General features: G+C 38.8%; 1 protein-coding gene across 1 annotated transcript in view; it reads left to right on the top strand.

Moving 5' to 3' along the window:
* The window catches only part of LOC136336009 (ovomucoid-like), a 69,723-nt gene extending 59,435 nt beyond the window's left edge, over window positions 1–10,288 (top strand). The window contains exons 4-5 of the mRNA XM_066277320.1: window positions 9,042–9,151; window positions 9,879–10,288. Coding sequence (XP_066133417.1) covers window positions 9,042–9,151; window positions 9,879–9,993 — 225 coding nt within the window. The 3' untranslated portion in view covers window positions 9,994–10,288. The remainder of the gene's footprint in view (window positions 1–9,041; window positions 9,152–9,878) is intronic.
* Window positions 10,289–14,395: the final 4,107 nt, after the last annotated feature.

Here is a 14,395-nt window from a genome sequence, read left to right as displayed (position 1 = left end):
CCATGTAAAGCTTACAGTGTATTTAAAGTAGTATTCTTTATCCTAGCAAAACAAGAGGACTAAAAATGTTTTTCCACTTAAACATGAAAAAAGTTAATTTTCATATATTTCCAGAGCAGATTATATAATAGCAAAAAAAAAAAAAAACTACAGTTCTACACATTTAAGGAGATAAAGGTTACAAAGAAATTTTAAAAGCTTGTCATATAAGAATGAATACAACATTGTTTACTTATGTTAATTACCAATACTGCCATCACTAACCAAGTAGATTATTCAAATACTAGTCTATATGAATACATACATATGTGGCGATATTCTGAAAGTAAAGATTCCCCAGTAGTGAAATCACTGAGACAGGTAAGGACATTATGAACATAGCCGTGTTATGATTCCTTGGGGTGAGAACTAAGGGGAAATGCAGGCAGGGTGAGGAGCAGTGAGCACAGAGTGGCTGCATCATAGAAACACACTCACACACCTGTCTGCCCCTTAAAAGTAATATTGGGGGTGAAAAAATATTTCAGTAATATTTTATGTCTCAGTGGTTTGCTTGTTTCTAAACCTCAATATAGCATACTTTATTCCATTTTGATGTATGGTATTCTTGTGTTATGAATAAAGAACATAGTATTTAAAAAGCATTATCTAACCAATTTTATATCATTCTTTATGTTTAGCCACCAGTCTGCGATTTTTCTAAGAATGACACATATGGTTGCACCAGAGAATATGACCCAGTCTGCGCAACCAATGGTCGATCTTATCCCAATCCTTGCGTTTTCTGCAGTAAAATAATGTAAGAATATAAAGTATATATCGGCTCTCCCAAAATACTGAAGAAACCATCACAGAATGATAGGAAAAGCCAGTTTCTGATGGCCTAGGCTCAGTATGTCTGGAAAATAACTGTACTAGCTGGGTAACTGCCACAGAAATGCACGGGGACCTTTCCCGGAAGTTGTCATCCTTCAAGTAGTTTTCTGTCTGACCCCTCAATTTAACATTCATGGATATTCTGCAATCATATAATTAACTTAATTTAAATACTATGAATTACTAATTGATTTCTGAAGCCCATATGGTAACTGATAATCTCTGTGACATAGCTTCAAGCTACAGGAAGCATAACTGATCAAAACCCTATTGACTACCAAATTGGAAATCCATCAGAATGGGCCTGTTCATACTTGGAAGGGACAGATGGTCCATCTTGTCTCCTGCCTCAATGACTGACTCCAAAACTTTTTTAAGACCAGCACATCCCAGGACCCTTCTACCCAACCTCCCTTGATATATCTTCACTCTGAAGGGGGTTGTGTTCAAAAGTTCAGTCAGACGTCCTCCCTCCTGTCTCATTTGCTCTCATGGGTGTTTCCTCTTTTTTAATTCCCAAAATGGCTTCTACTTCTAGGAAACCACTCAATCAGTCTCTAATCCCCTCCTCTCTCAAGACTGGGTAGTCTCTAAAACTGCGTCAGGGCTGAGCATGTAAGGGCAAGCAGCCCCAGTTGGGGGTAGTGTGCAGGGTTGGGGAGCACATGGGGCCCAGTTGCAGTGGAAGAGGGGCACAGCCTTTGTACATTGTGCTCCTTAGTTGGTAGAACTTAGTGTAATACACAAGTAATTTTCAGTGCTGTTTGTAATCACATCTTTTTTTCCTCTGTCTTTTTATTAAAGGGAACATGGTGGAACATTTTCATTTAAACATTATGGAAGATGCTGAGTCTGCCTGAGCTACATAATCCTGTGGCTTTTATGGCAAACCTATTTTACAGTGGATTCTACAACCAACTAGTCTTCTCAATGACGGCTATCAGTTCCTAGGTGACCAGATAAAGCCTTCTGTGGAATATAAGATGTAGAAGAATTCTTCCAACTCTAAGAATCTTTTATTAAAAAGTTTTTATTCACTGGCCAATTATTCAATCACAGTAAAAAACTGGCTTAAATTGGGTTTGATAATATAAAATTTAATGTATTTTCCTATCATAAATATTTCAATCAATGCAAAAAAAAATGTCTTTATTAAAATACTCTTTCTTTGTTTTGTTGGGGGGGTTGATTAGAGGTTTAAGATACATGACTTCTTGAGGTCAGTATAATTAAGTAAATCTTTCAAAGGTAAAAAACTAATGAGTGTTTATTAAAATTATAGACACATGGCCTCCTCTTTATGCAAAAGAACGAAAATCTCTAGAAGATGGATTGGGGAACTTGAATTCTAACATGTGGCCCATTTCAGTCTTACAATCACGAATCGTAGGCCATATGGATTTACATTCTGAAAGTTAGGACATGCCCTGGCCGGTTGGCTCAGTGGTAGAGCATCCTCCTGGCGTGCAGGAGTCCCAGGTTCGATTCCCAGCCAGGGCACACAGGAGAAGCGCCCATCTGCTTCTCCACCCCTCCCCCTCTCCTTCTTCTCTGTCTCACTCTTCCTCTCCCACAGCCAAGGCTCCATTGGACCAAAGTTGGCCCGGGCGCTGAGTATGGCTCCATGGCCTCTGCCTCAGGTGCTAGAATGGCTCTGGTTGCAACAGAGCAAACCCCAGATGGGCAGAGCATCGCCCCCTGGTGGGCATGCCAGGAAGATCCCGGTCGGGCACATGCGGGAGTCTGTCTGACTGCCTCCCCGTTTCCAACTTCAGAAAAATACAAAAAAAAAAAAAAGAAAAGTTAGGACATGTCTATAATTGAATGAATTGCAGAGCCTCTTCAAAGATGTTTAAGACTTCTGAAAGTTGGGAGGAAACTACATTATTTTCTTTGTCTTTCATAATGTGAAATGAAGATGGTCTGGCCTATTGATTTGTGTTAACACAAAATCCCAAATGAAATACTCTGCAATTTGTAAGATCTATTATAACATAAAATGCATTAATCAGTGGAGGCAAAATTGTAGCCAACAAAATGACATATTTTTTATAAGAGAGAATCGAGTTTTCTCTCTGCATCTCAGCCTTTTCTACTTACTTCTACAAAGTTATTTCACAGATACTTACTAAGTGCCTAATGTGTGCCAGACACTGTATTAGGTGCTGAGAATGCAATGGTAAACTAGTCAGAAAAGACACCTTATGAGGGAGGGAAGGTGGAGGCAATGAATGTGTATTTAAATGAAGGAACAATTTCAGAGGAAGAGGAGAACTAAGAAGATAATGATAATGATTACAAAAGAACTTTCAGAGGTAGCAGGAGGCCTGCAATCTGAATAAGCACAGAGCTGCTGGTACAGAAGAGAAACAGTGGGCAGAGTATTCCAGAAAGAGACAACAGCGACAGCAGTCCCTAAGACCAAAATTACCTTGGCATGCTCAAGAGAGGGAATATGGTCCTTGTAGAAGGAGCATAATGAATGAAGAGGGGGTGTTACTGAATAAAGAGGGGGTGTTACTGAATGAAGAGGGGTGTTACCAGGTAAGATGGGCAGGTAGGTGTATAGGAAGGGTCTTGGAGATTGTGGTGAGCAATTTAGATTATATCTAAATTCAGTGGAAAGCCTTTGCATAGGATAGTAGGACAGTGACTTCATGTGACTGCATGGTCAGCATCTTTGACAAGAACAAGTCAAGGGGCAGAGTCTTGTGAACATTATTATAACACTGAACTGAATTTTTATGTTAAGAGAGACAGGCAATATTTAGCTTTAAGAGGTTTTCCACAGTAGAGACTGACAGACATCTCAAACTCAACATGGTCACAACTGAGATTTCTCCCCAGCCGTCTTCCCTCTCTTAGAAATGGTCATTATCTGCTCTCAGTTTTCAGAACACCAGTAGAAGGCATGCTTGAATCATCCAACTCATCAGCAAAGTCCGAGCCCATTTCTCTGCTCTTCATGCTGCTACCATGGCCCAAGTCCTACTCATCTCTGTCCTGACCATTGCAGTGGCCTCCTAACTAACTCCCTGCTCTCAACCCCATCTCTCTTCAGTCTACTGTCAGCACAACTGCCAGAGGGAGCCTGTTAAAATAAAAGTCAGATGACATTATTTCTCTGTCCAAAACCCTCCATTGTTCTCATGTCACAAAGTCAACATCATCACAATAAACCTTGTGATAACCTTTCCCACTACCCTCTCTTCCCACATTTCCTGCTGTTTTCTGCTCACTTTGCTCCTTCAACACTCACACCTACTTCCACCTCAGGCCTTTGATCTTCCTGACTCTATTGCACAAAATATATTCTCCATATACACATATTTTTCTCTTTTCCTTCTTTCAGAATTTTACTAAAATTCATCTTCTTAATTAAGGTAGGAATTTGATTGTTTAGATATATCAATATTTAGTTCTTAAATGAATATTTAGTGGTTATAACTCAAAACCAAATTTGCCTTATTGTTGTCCTAAAGACTTCTGCAATATCGCCACCATTTATTCATTGAATAAATGCACATAGTCTGATGATTTTTAAATGCTACCTGGAATTATATTCAGTACTCTTTTGATAATGCACTTCTAGGCATGAACTCACAAATCCCTCATACTAAATTACTCTTCTCTGTAAACATAATGATAAAAAAAATGGAGGACTTAACTACCCAAGATGAACCCTGATGAAGACTGACTGTTCTCAAATATCACCTGAGCTCTGCGATACAGCATCCTCAGCTGGATACAACTCTAGATCTCCTGCAATCTGTGAGATACGGATGATGGGTGGAAATCACAAAGGGAGCAAAAAATCAACATCTTATATTCCATTTAATAGCCAACTTCTTACCAAGTTCTCTTGGACAACAATCCAAATTTTGTTGACATTACCAGGAAACTTTTTTCCATATGATTGAAGTTCAGTCTTGTGTAACTAAGTGTTTGCTTTAACAAAGGTTGTTTTTTTCTCTAGCACAAAATGTGAAGATAAAACATATGGTTACACCCCAGACAGTGTCAGTTTCAAAAGACTGCAACCTCTCTATGACTTCAATTTCAAGTATCTATGTTTCTGACAAAGCTTCCTATATTTCCAGCTCACTTCCACCTCTACGCCAACCCCAGTGATGCTCTGATCCCACAGCTGGATCTCTAAAATATTCACCTTTCCACTTTTTCAAAGTCCTTCCCTGACTAATGTCTTTTCTTCCTTCTTTACTTAAATTTACTTTCACAGGCAATCATTTTAACTACTTCCATATACATACCCGCCTGTCTTCTTTTCTTCTCTGATTTCATCCTGCTCACATGGACTAACTACAACCTGGGTAAATCCTATGTTCTGCCCTGGCTCAAATGCTTCATGGTTAGAGCATCACCCTGATACGCTAAGATTGTGCGTTCGATTCCTGTTAGGGCACATACAGGAAGATAAATGTTTTTCTCTCTCTCACTTCCTAAAATCAATCAATAAATTTAAAATAAAAGTTTTGTAAATGTCTGACACATTCTGCCTTATTGGTGCCTGGCTCATGTAGCAGAACATTGTGAGTGTTCATGAACAGGCAAAGGGATAAACAAATTATGGCCTAGCCATAGAATGGATATTACTCGGCAATAAGAAACAAGGAAGTACTGATAGGCACCACATGGTCCTCGAAATAATTATGGGGAATGAGAGGCAAACCAGAAAACATATGGTATATTCCATCTATGTAAAATTCTAGAAAAAGCAAACTAATCCAGAGAGACAACAGATCATCAGTTGCCTGGGGAGAGAGGAAGGATGGGAGAGGAAGAAACTTTGGATGTGATGGCTATGTTCACTATCTTGAGTGTGATGATAGTTTCATGGGTGTACACATATGTCACATTTATCAGACTGTACACTTTAGGTATGTAGAGTTTATTGTGTGCCAATTACACCTCAGTAGAACTGTTGAGAAAAAAAATTGATAAAATTTCAGTTTTCATTATTTTTGCTATTATATATTGCTATTGTGTTCCTCTTTTTGTTTACTGCCTTTTAAAATACATATATTACTTAGGCAGTTCTGCAGAGGACATTTGCTAATAGTGACAATTTTACTTTTCTTTTTCATTGGTAACCACTCTTTCCTTTCTGCTTTTTCTTTCTCCTTTTCTCATCACACTGAGATCTCCTCATCTTAAGGAAAAGCAATCAAATCCACAGCATGGATTTTTCCGTATGGTATCTCTCCTGATGTCCTTCAGTCAACTGAGTGTCTCCTGTCATTTTTCGTCATCAAAATTTTTTTTTTAATCTAGCATAGCTGTCTATTGAGATGGTCATAGGATTTTTTCTTTTATTCTGTTAATGTAGTGAGTTCCATTTCTTAGTTTTCAAATGCCAAATCAACCTTGACTCCCCCAAAATCCTAGTTGGTAAAAAGCTTTTAAACTACTGCTCTATTCTACTTGCTGACAGTCTGTCAATAAGTGACACTGCCCTTTCACATGACAGGTTTTCTCTAGCTCCTAGAAAATGCTTCTGTCACTTTCTAGGTCTTTGTTCTATGCTTATGTGGTACATATAACATGTCAGGCACTTTAAGCAATTAACAATTTCAAGCAATGATTTTATTTATAATCCTCTTCACAAATGAGATAACTTAGAATCAGATCATATATGCAATTGTCAAGGTCCCTTACCTCTTATGCCCCAGAGCTAAGACCTGAAGCCCAGCTGTCAGCCTCTAGGTTTTCAAGAATAAGCTATCATGATCATTTTAGGACAGTGGTAGTCAACCTGGAACGTACCGCCCACTAGTGGGTGTTCCAGCTCATAGTTTGTGGTAGTAGAGCAACCAAAGTATAAACAAAAAGATACATTTAAGTATAGTAAATGTTTTATAAAGATTTATTCTGCCAAACTTAGCTAAAATTCGACATAAAGTACTTGGTAAGTAATTATTATTATATGCTTTAACTTGTTGTAACTCAGCTTTATAAATTTTATAAAGTTACTTCCCTACTTTATAAATCACCATTACTGTGGAACCAGTGGGCGGTTAGAAAATTTTACTACTAACAGAGATACAAAAGTGGGCGGTAGGTATAAAAAGGTTGACTACCCCTGTTTTAGGGTTTATGTTCCTTTTCATGAGACCGAATCATAAAACTCTGAAACAAGTTAAATATCCATTTATAAGTGTATTTAAGTTAATTTATATGTATACACCACTAAGTAAATCCTTTAATGTTCAATAAAATTATGTGTATGATGACTTGGCAAGAAGTCCAATTTAAATACTGTGTGAATAAGACTAGCCACAGACAGGTTTGTATATATACCACTCACAAAAATTAGGGGTTATTTCAAAATGAATATGAAGCGATAAGAAAAAGAAGCATTTGATTTTTTTTTAAACAAGAACATCAGAAAAGCAAACGACAAGTCAAAGAAAGTTGTCAATTATGCAAATGAGATGCAAAACTTTAATTCATTGGTGAAAATGCACTAGACAAAAGGCTGAAAGTACTGGAGTATCTGCACATTCCTTGATCCCCTAATTCTTGTGATCAGTAATTTCCCTTAAACGTGAAAGCAACTGCCTGCCTGACCAGGAGGTGGTGCGGAGGATAAAGCATCAGACTGGGAGGCAGATGACCCAGGTTCTAAACTGCAAGTCCCCCTCTTGAGCACCAGCTTATCTGGCCTGAGGGTGGGCTCACCAGCTTGAGTACAGGGTCGCTGACTTGAGTGTGGGATCATACACATGACCCAATGGTCACTGGCTTGAGCCCAGAGGGCGCTGGCTTAAAGCCCAACATTGATGGCTTGAGCTCAAGGTCACTGGCTTGAGCAAGGAGTCAATCACTCTGTTGTAGCTCCCAGGTCAAGGCACATATGAGAAAGCAATCAATGAATAACTAGGAGGCAAAGAAGCTGCAACAAAGAATTGATGCTTCTCATCTCTCTCCCTTCTTGTCTGTCAGTCCCTATCTGTCTCTCTCTCTGCCTCCTCTCTGACTCTGTCACAAAAAAAAAAAAAAAAAAAGAAGAAGAAGCAGCAACTCCCAGACCAGGTGGTTATGCAGTGGATAGAACATTGGACTTTGGCCTGGAATGCAAAAAACCCAGTTTTAAACCCCCAGGTCGCAAGCTGGAGCATGGGCTCATCTAGCATGAGCATGGGCTGACCAGCTTGAGCACGTGGTCACTGGCTTGAGCATGTGATCATAGACATGATACCATGGTTGCTGGCTTGAGCCCAAAGGTCGCTGGCTTAAAGCCCTAGGTTGCTGGCTTGAGCCCAAGGTTGCTGGCTTGAGCAAGGGGTCACTTGTTCTGCTGTAGCTCCCAGGTCAAGGCACACAGGAGAAAGTAATCAATGAACAGTTAAGGCACTGAAACAAAGAGTTGATACTTCTCACCCCTCTCCCTTTCTGTCTGCCTGTCTCTATCTCTCCCTGTCTCTTTCTATCTCTGTCTCTCTTGCAAAAAAATAAAAATAAAAAATAAAAAAGCTACTACTACAAGGTAATGCTTCTAGCTAATCACACCACCATTTCTCTCACTTTCTTTCTCTCTCCTCTCTAAAATCATAACTAAAATAAAATTGGTATGGAAAGCATAGCAGTGTATAAAAATACAGCAAAATTTTGACAGTCTCCTTTACCAGCAATGATTGATTTAGATTAGGTTTACTGTAATTTATCATTAATGTGTTAAAAATTGTCAATTTATATTATTTCAAAAAATAATTACAAAAGTTTTCATTGAAAGTAATCTATACTTACTATATATATAGAAGAAACCAGAATCGTTCATAATGATTATACATATATATTTTAAAACTATCGAAAGTTAAGTAATACATAATTTTATTAATAACTGTATAGATTCTATAAGGAGAAGAAAGTCAACAATAAATAGAAAACTGAGTGTAATGATCACCTGTAAGATGAGAGGGAAATAGAATTTGCGGGAAATACCTGATAGGGAAGGCTAAGTTCATAAACATGTTTTATGTTTACATTTTGTTTCTGATTACAGGGATGTTTGTTTTGTTATGAGCCCATGATAATCTCATATAAATTATCATATTTTTTAATGTGCAGCATTTTGTAATAACATATTAGGTCATATTTTTAGATATATACTCTATGATTATTTCTTTGTTGTCTGCATTTTACAGACTGAATGTAAAAAAAATCCAACATTTGGATGCCCTAAAAACCATAGGCCAGTCTGCGCATCCAATGGAGTGACTTATACTAATCTCTGCACATTTTGTAAGGCAAACAGGTAAGCATGCAATAGTCAATATTTACTCTTTTTAATTATTGATACAGTGCCATATACTATAAACTTGTTTTGCTCCTAATCTAGTTACAGGTACATTAAGTCCTCACATCACGTCTTTCATAGATTCTGCAACAGTAAGGAAAATGACATATAATAAAACCAATTTTGCCATAGGTTAATTGATATAAATAAGAGTTAAGTTCCTGCAACATCTCATCAAGGTTATAATAGCAAATCATTGAACAAAACGACGTTATTTAAGGGCCTGCTCTACACAGTAAACAACTACTGCATTCTATGAAAGCTTGAGCCTGTATCCTTCACCTCCACCCTGGAATGCCCACTTCTCAACATAGGCTAGCCTCACCTGTGTATGATAACGACTTGATTTCAAATATTGAAATCAATTAACACTCCTTGATTTACTATAACTGTTTCCAGTTACTAGGACTGCATGTAAAGTGGAGACGCTGGAATCAACCACACTCTCCACCCACTCATTCCTCAGGTGTGGGCTGGGTCCCCATAGTGCATCAGGCCTGAGGATATGCCCGCAACAGGACAAGGGTCCCGTGCAGGGCCCGGGGCACTGCTGTGACAGCTGCCTGAGGGGCCGCCTGGGCTCTCTGCCTTGGGCCTTGTTCATATGCTCAGTTCAGGGAGCACTTGGGACACAATTAGGGGGCATGATACTGCCTTCTTTTAATATGTTTTTCTCTCTACACAGAAAAAGTCATGGGAAAATTACTTTTCAATGTAATGGCTCATGCAGGAGAATATTGTCCACAGGAGGAACAAACCTACATTTGGATTCTGCAGAGCTGCTGGGAACAGCTGCATGAAGTGACAACAAGACTCTCTGCCTTAAGACTTGTTCACATGTTCAGCCTCAAGGGTACCAGAAGCACAATCAGGGAGCATGACATATTGCTCTGTATTAATATTTCTTTTTCTTGACAGAGAAAGTTATGGTAAATTCACATTTAAACACAATGGCCCACGCTGATCTTCGCCATGTGGCTCCATACATTCATATGACTCCCCCTTACTCCTTCTCAGTGGTCGGATTCTATAGAATATCAGTCCCTTCAATAGAAATAGTGCCTTAAACTCCTGAATGAGTACATTAGGTTTGCTGTGGAAGCTAGATGGACTGTTAGAATTAGGTTACTGCACTCCCAAATTCTGTAATTCCAAATTTTTAACTTTCTGTCACAACCTAAGAAAACTACTAATTATATGTTTACACCTGATATCTAAGGCATTCCTTGATCATTAAATACTTTTCTCAGTAAACATGTCACATGCTACTTGGTTATTAAGAAAACTGTTGTCACTGAGGTTGCTCAGTGGAGTCACAGAGACCCAATGAGGCGATGCCAGTTGCAGCCATGTGTCTGGACCCACCTACAGTGTATGTAAAAAGCATAGATGATGAAGATTGTCCCGGTTCTGCTGAAGTAGAATCTTTTGCAGAAAAGCCTGGTGCCTAAAATTTGAACTAGCACTTAGGTTACACAAAGACTGAATAGAAAATTTTAGCCTAATATGTTGTGGTGTAAGTAGCTGCATTAAACTTTTTATTGCTGAGGCATCCGTTTCAAAGACATCCACCTTGAATACCCATATTGCCAGATTCGGGACACAGCTACCAACAAAACTAGTTAAGGAATCAGGCAGCCCCCAACCTCAGCTCTGCTTTTTAAAAGCTTTGGGTAATCTAATTAACTGACCATTTGAGTGACCCTACATTGCCCTTCCGATGCCCTAAGACCCACTATTTTTTTTTCTTTGTATTTCTCTGAAGTTAGAAGCTGGGAGGCAGTCAGACCGACTCCTACTTGCGCCCCACTGGGATCCACCTGGCATGCCACCCCAGGGGGTAATGTCTACTCATCTGGGATATTGTTCCATTGCAGCTGAAGCCATTCTAGTGTCTGAGGCAGAGGTCATGGAGCCATCCTCAACGTCCGGGCCAACTATGCTCCAATGGAGCCCTAGCTGAGGTGGAAAGAGAGAGACAGAGAGGAAGGAGAGGGGGAAGGGTCGAGAAGAAGATGGGTGCTTCTCATCTCTGCCCTGACCAGGAATCTAACCCAGGATTTCCACATGCTAAGCTGACGCCCTACTGCTGAGCCAAACAGCCTGAACCTCTAAGTCCCACTCTTATCCTTAAATTTACCCAGAAAGAATGAAACTACAAAAATCTAAGCACCTCACTCTCAGATTCTAATAAATTCGGAACCCAGGTCTATGCTCCGTCCTCTTTTCTCTACCTACCTGCTGTATGTATGGTCTTCAGGCGTGCCTTGTACCCTCCAGGACCTGTGCGTAAAAAAGTTTTTTCCTCTAACTTCCCTGTTGTTTTGTGTGTTTCTTTCCCCAATCACACTGAACAATCACAATAAGAACCACAAGATGGCATCCAGCCACAACATTGGCTCCTGCTCAGGAGAAGCCTATGGGGGCTGCTACAATGGACTCAGGCAGTCCTAGCTCTTAGTGTCATTATCAATAGGTTGAGATCAACTTTCCAAGAAAGGCAGTTTCTGCCCAGAGGTTTGGTCAAGAGGATTGTATTTGTCAGGATACAGACTAAATGAACAGAACAGAGAAAGAAGGGTCACGGACCTTCATTTGTGATTTTTTCTTTTTCATGTAATGGTTCCAAGGTGGATGGACAGGTCTAGGCTGGAAGGAATCTTCCATCCACCACTCAAGTCTTCCGTTTCAGTGTCCAGGCCAGATATTGGTCCATTCCTCTCTACCTCTGAGAATGATGCTCAACTGGAAGGCCACATGCCCACTTAGAATTAATTTTACTATACAAATGTAGAATTAATATTTGAAGACAACAAAGTAGCATTGTTCAGGTTCATGGTCAGCACTCTATACATACTTGTGGGAACCGCAGAGGTATTGATATATTGACTAGTTAACAACATCTATCGTTGTTCGATATCTTCTCAGTGTGAGAAGAGGAGCATTCATTGTTGCACCACTTCATATGAAGTTAACTTTGGGGATTGTTGCATGTCTTTCTTGGGATGATACAGTCCCCTCTTCTTTTTTAAATTATAACATTTAAAAAAATCATTAAATGGCATTAGTTAAAATCTTTCTGTATCTTTTGAGATGATTTTCTCTAGTCCTCTGTTCTATTAATATGGCATATTGCATTAGCTGTTTTTTGGATGATGTTCTCTACCATGAAGTTCTGTCATATACCCTATCAGGCCAAGTTAATAATCTTTAAGTGTGTGTGTGTGTGTGTGTGTGTGTGTGTGTGTGTGTATGTGTTGGATTTGTTTAACTAGTATTTTGTTGGAAAGTTTCATCTAAATTGATAAGAAATGTTTTAAAGGGTATTTCTGTTCCTGTGATATTTTGGTCTAGTTTATATATCAGGGTCATATAGGCTTCAGAAAATAAAATAAAAAGTATTCTCTATTTTTAAAATATTCTAACAGAGTTTTTGAAGAATCGGTGGTCATTATACTCTGGATTTTTGGAAGGATTCACCATGAAGTCCCTTGACCTGTGCTTGTCTTAGAAGGACATTTTAAAATTACTAGTTTAATATCATTACTCATTGCAGATCTATTTATATATTCCATTTATGTTCAGTTATTTTCATTTGTTTTTTTGTCTTTCTAAAATGATTTTCATTTATCTAATTTGTTAACACATATTTGCCCTTCATAAGCCATTTAAGCTGACTCATTTCTGTGAGGTCAGGAGCGATAGCTTGGCTTTCATTTCTGACATGAGAAAACTTCTGCTCAATTATTCTTTTGTCACTCCAGCTAAAGATTTGTTAATTTTATTGATATCTTCCAAGGACAAACTGTACACTATTGTTTCCTATTCTCTATTTCATTCATTTTCATTACAATGTATAATATTTTTTCCTCCCCTTACATTGGGTTTCTTTAAAATGTAACATTGGGTGGTTTTGACATCTTTCTTTTTTTAAGGGTATTTTATTTTCTAAAAAAAACTGTTAGGTTTATAGCAATATTAAGCAAAGGGAGGAGAGCTTTCCCATAAACTCTCTGCCTCCACACATGCATAGCCTCCCTGCTTTTAATTAATTTTAATTGGTTGTGTTTACACAATTACAAGTGTTCTCCTGAATATATCGCCCTTCCTCCTCCCCAGTGTTCTTTTCGACACCTCCTTTAACCATCTCTTCTCCACCGACCCCCCTTCCCTCCATGATTTACTATCCTGCCCCCTTTCTCTCTGTGTTATGTGTATATATTTTCCCTAATGTCTTTCCTTTCTTTGATCTGCTCCCCTCATTCCTTTCCTTCTGACTGCTTTCTCTCTGGACTCTTTAACCTCTTTTCTGCCTCTCTTCCGTTCCTCAGATCACTGTTCATTGGATTCCTCATATGAGTGAGGACATATGATATTTTTCTTTTTCTGCCTGGTTAATTTCGTTTAACATAATAGACTCCAGGTCCATCCATGTTGTTGCAGATGGTAAGATTTCCTTCTATTTCGTGACCACGTAGTTTTCCATTGTGTATATGTACCACTGCTTTTTAATCCAGTTGTCTACTGTTGGACACTTGGGCTGTTTCCAGATCTTGGCTGTTGTAAACAATTCTGCAATAAACATGGAGGTGCATTTCTTCTTTTGAATCAGTGCTTTGTTATTCTTAGAATATATTCCTAGAAGTGGGATAGCTGGGTCAAAAGGCAGTTTGATTTTTAATTTTTTGAGGAATCTCCATGCTGTTTTACAAAGTGGCTGCATCAGTCTGCATTCCCACCAGCAGTGCAGGAGGGTTCCCCTTTCTCCACACCCTTGTCAGCACTTGTGTTGTTTTGTTAATGAGCACCATTCTGACAGGTGTGAGGTGATATCTCTTTGTGGTTTTAATTTGCATTTCTCTAATGATTAGTGATGTTGAACATTTTTTCATATGCCCATTGGCCATCTCTATATACTTTTTGGAGAAGTGTCTATTCAGTTCTTCTGCCTAATTTTTGATTGGATTGTTTACTTTCCTGATGTTGAGTTTTACAAGTTCTTTATATATCTTGGTTATTAACCCCTTATCAGACATGTTGGTGATTATGTTCTCCCATTGTGTGGGTTGTCTATTCTGTTTATGTTGTTCTTAGCTGTGCAAAAGCTATTTAGTTTGCCTTAGTCCCATTTGTCCATCCTGTCCTTTATTTCACTTGCCCATGGAGTTAAATCAGCAAACATATCGCTGTGGGAGATGTTGG

The sequence above is a fragment of the Saccopteryx bilineata genome, chromosome 4 (assembly GCF_036850765.1).
Source record: "Saccopteryx bilineata isolate mSacBil1 chromosome 4, mSacBil1_pri_phased_curated, whole genome shotgun sequence".
Taxonomy (NCBI): domain Eukaryota; kingdom Metazoa; phylum Chordata; class Mammalia; order Chiroptera; family Emballonuridae; genus Saccopteryx; species Saccopteryx bilineata.
This window is presented reverse-complemented; position numbering and strand designations above follow the sequence as displayed.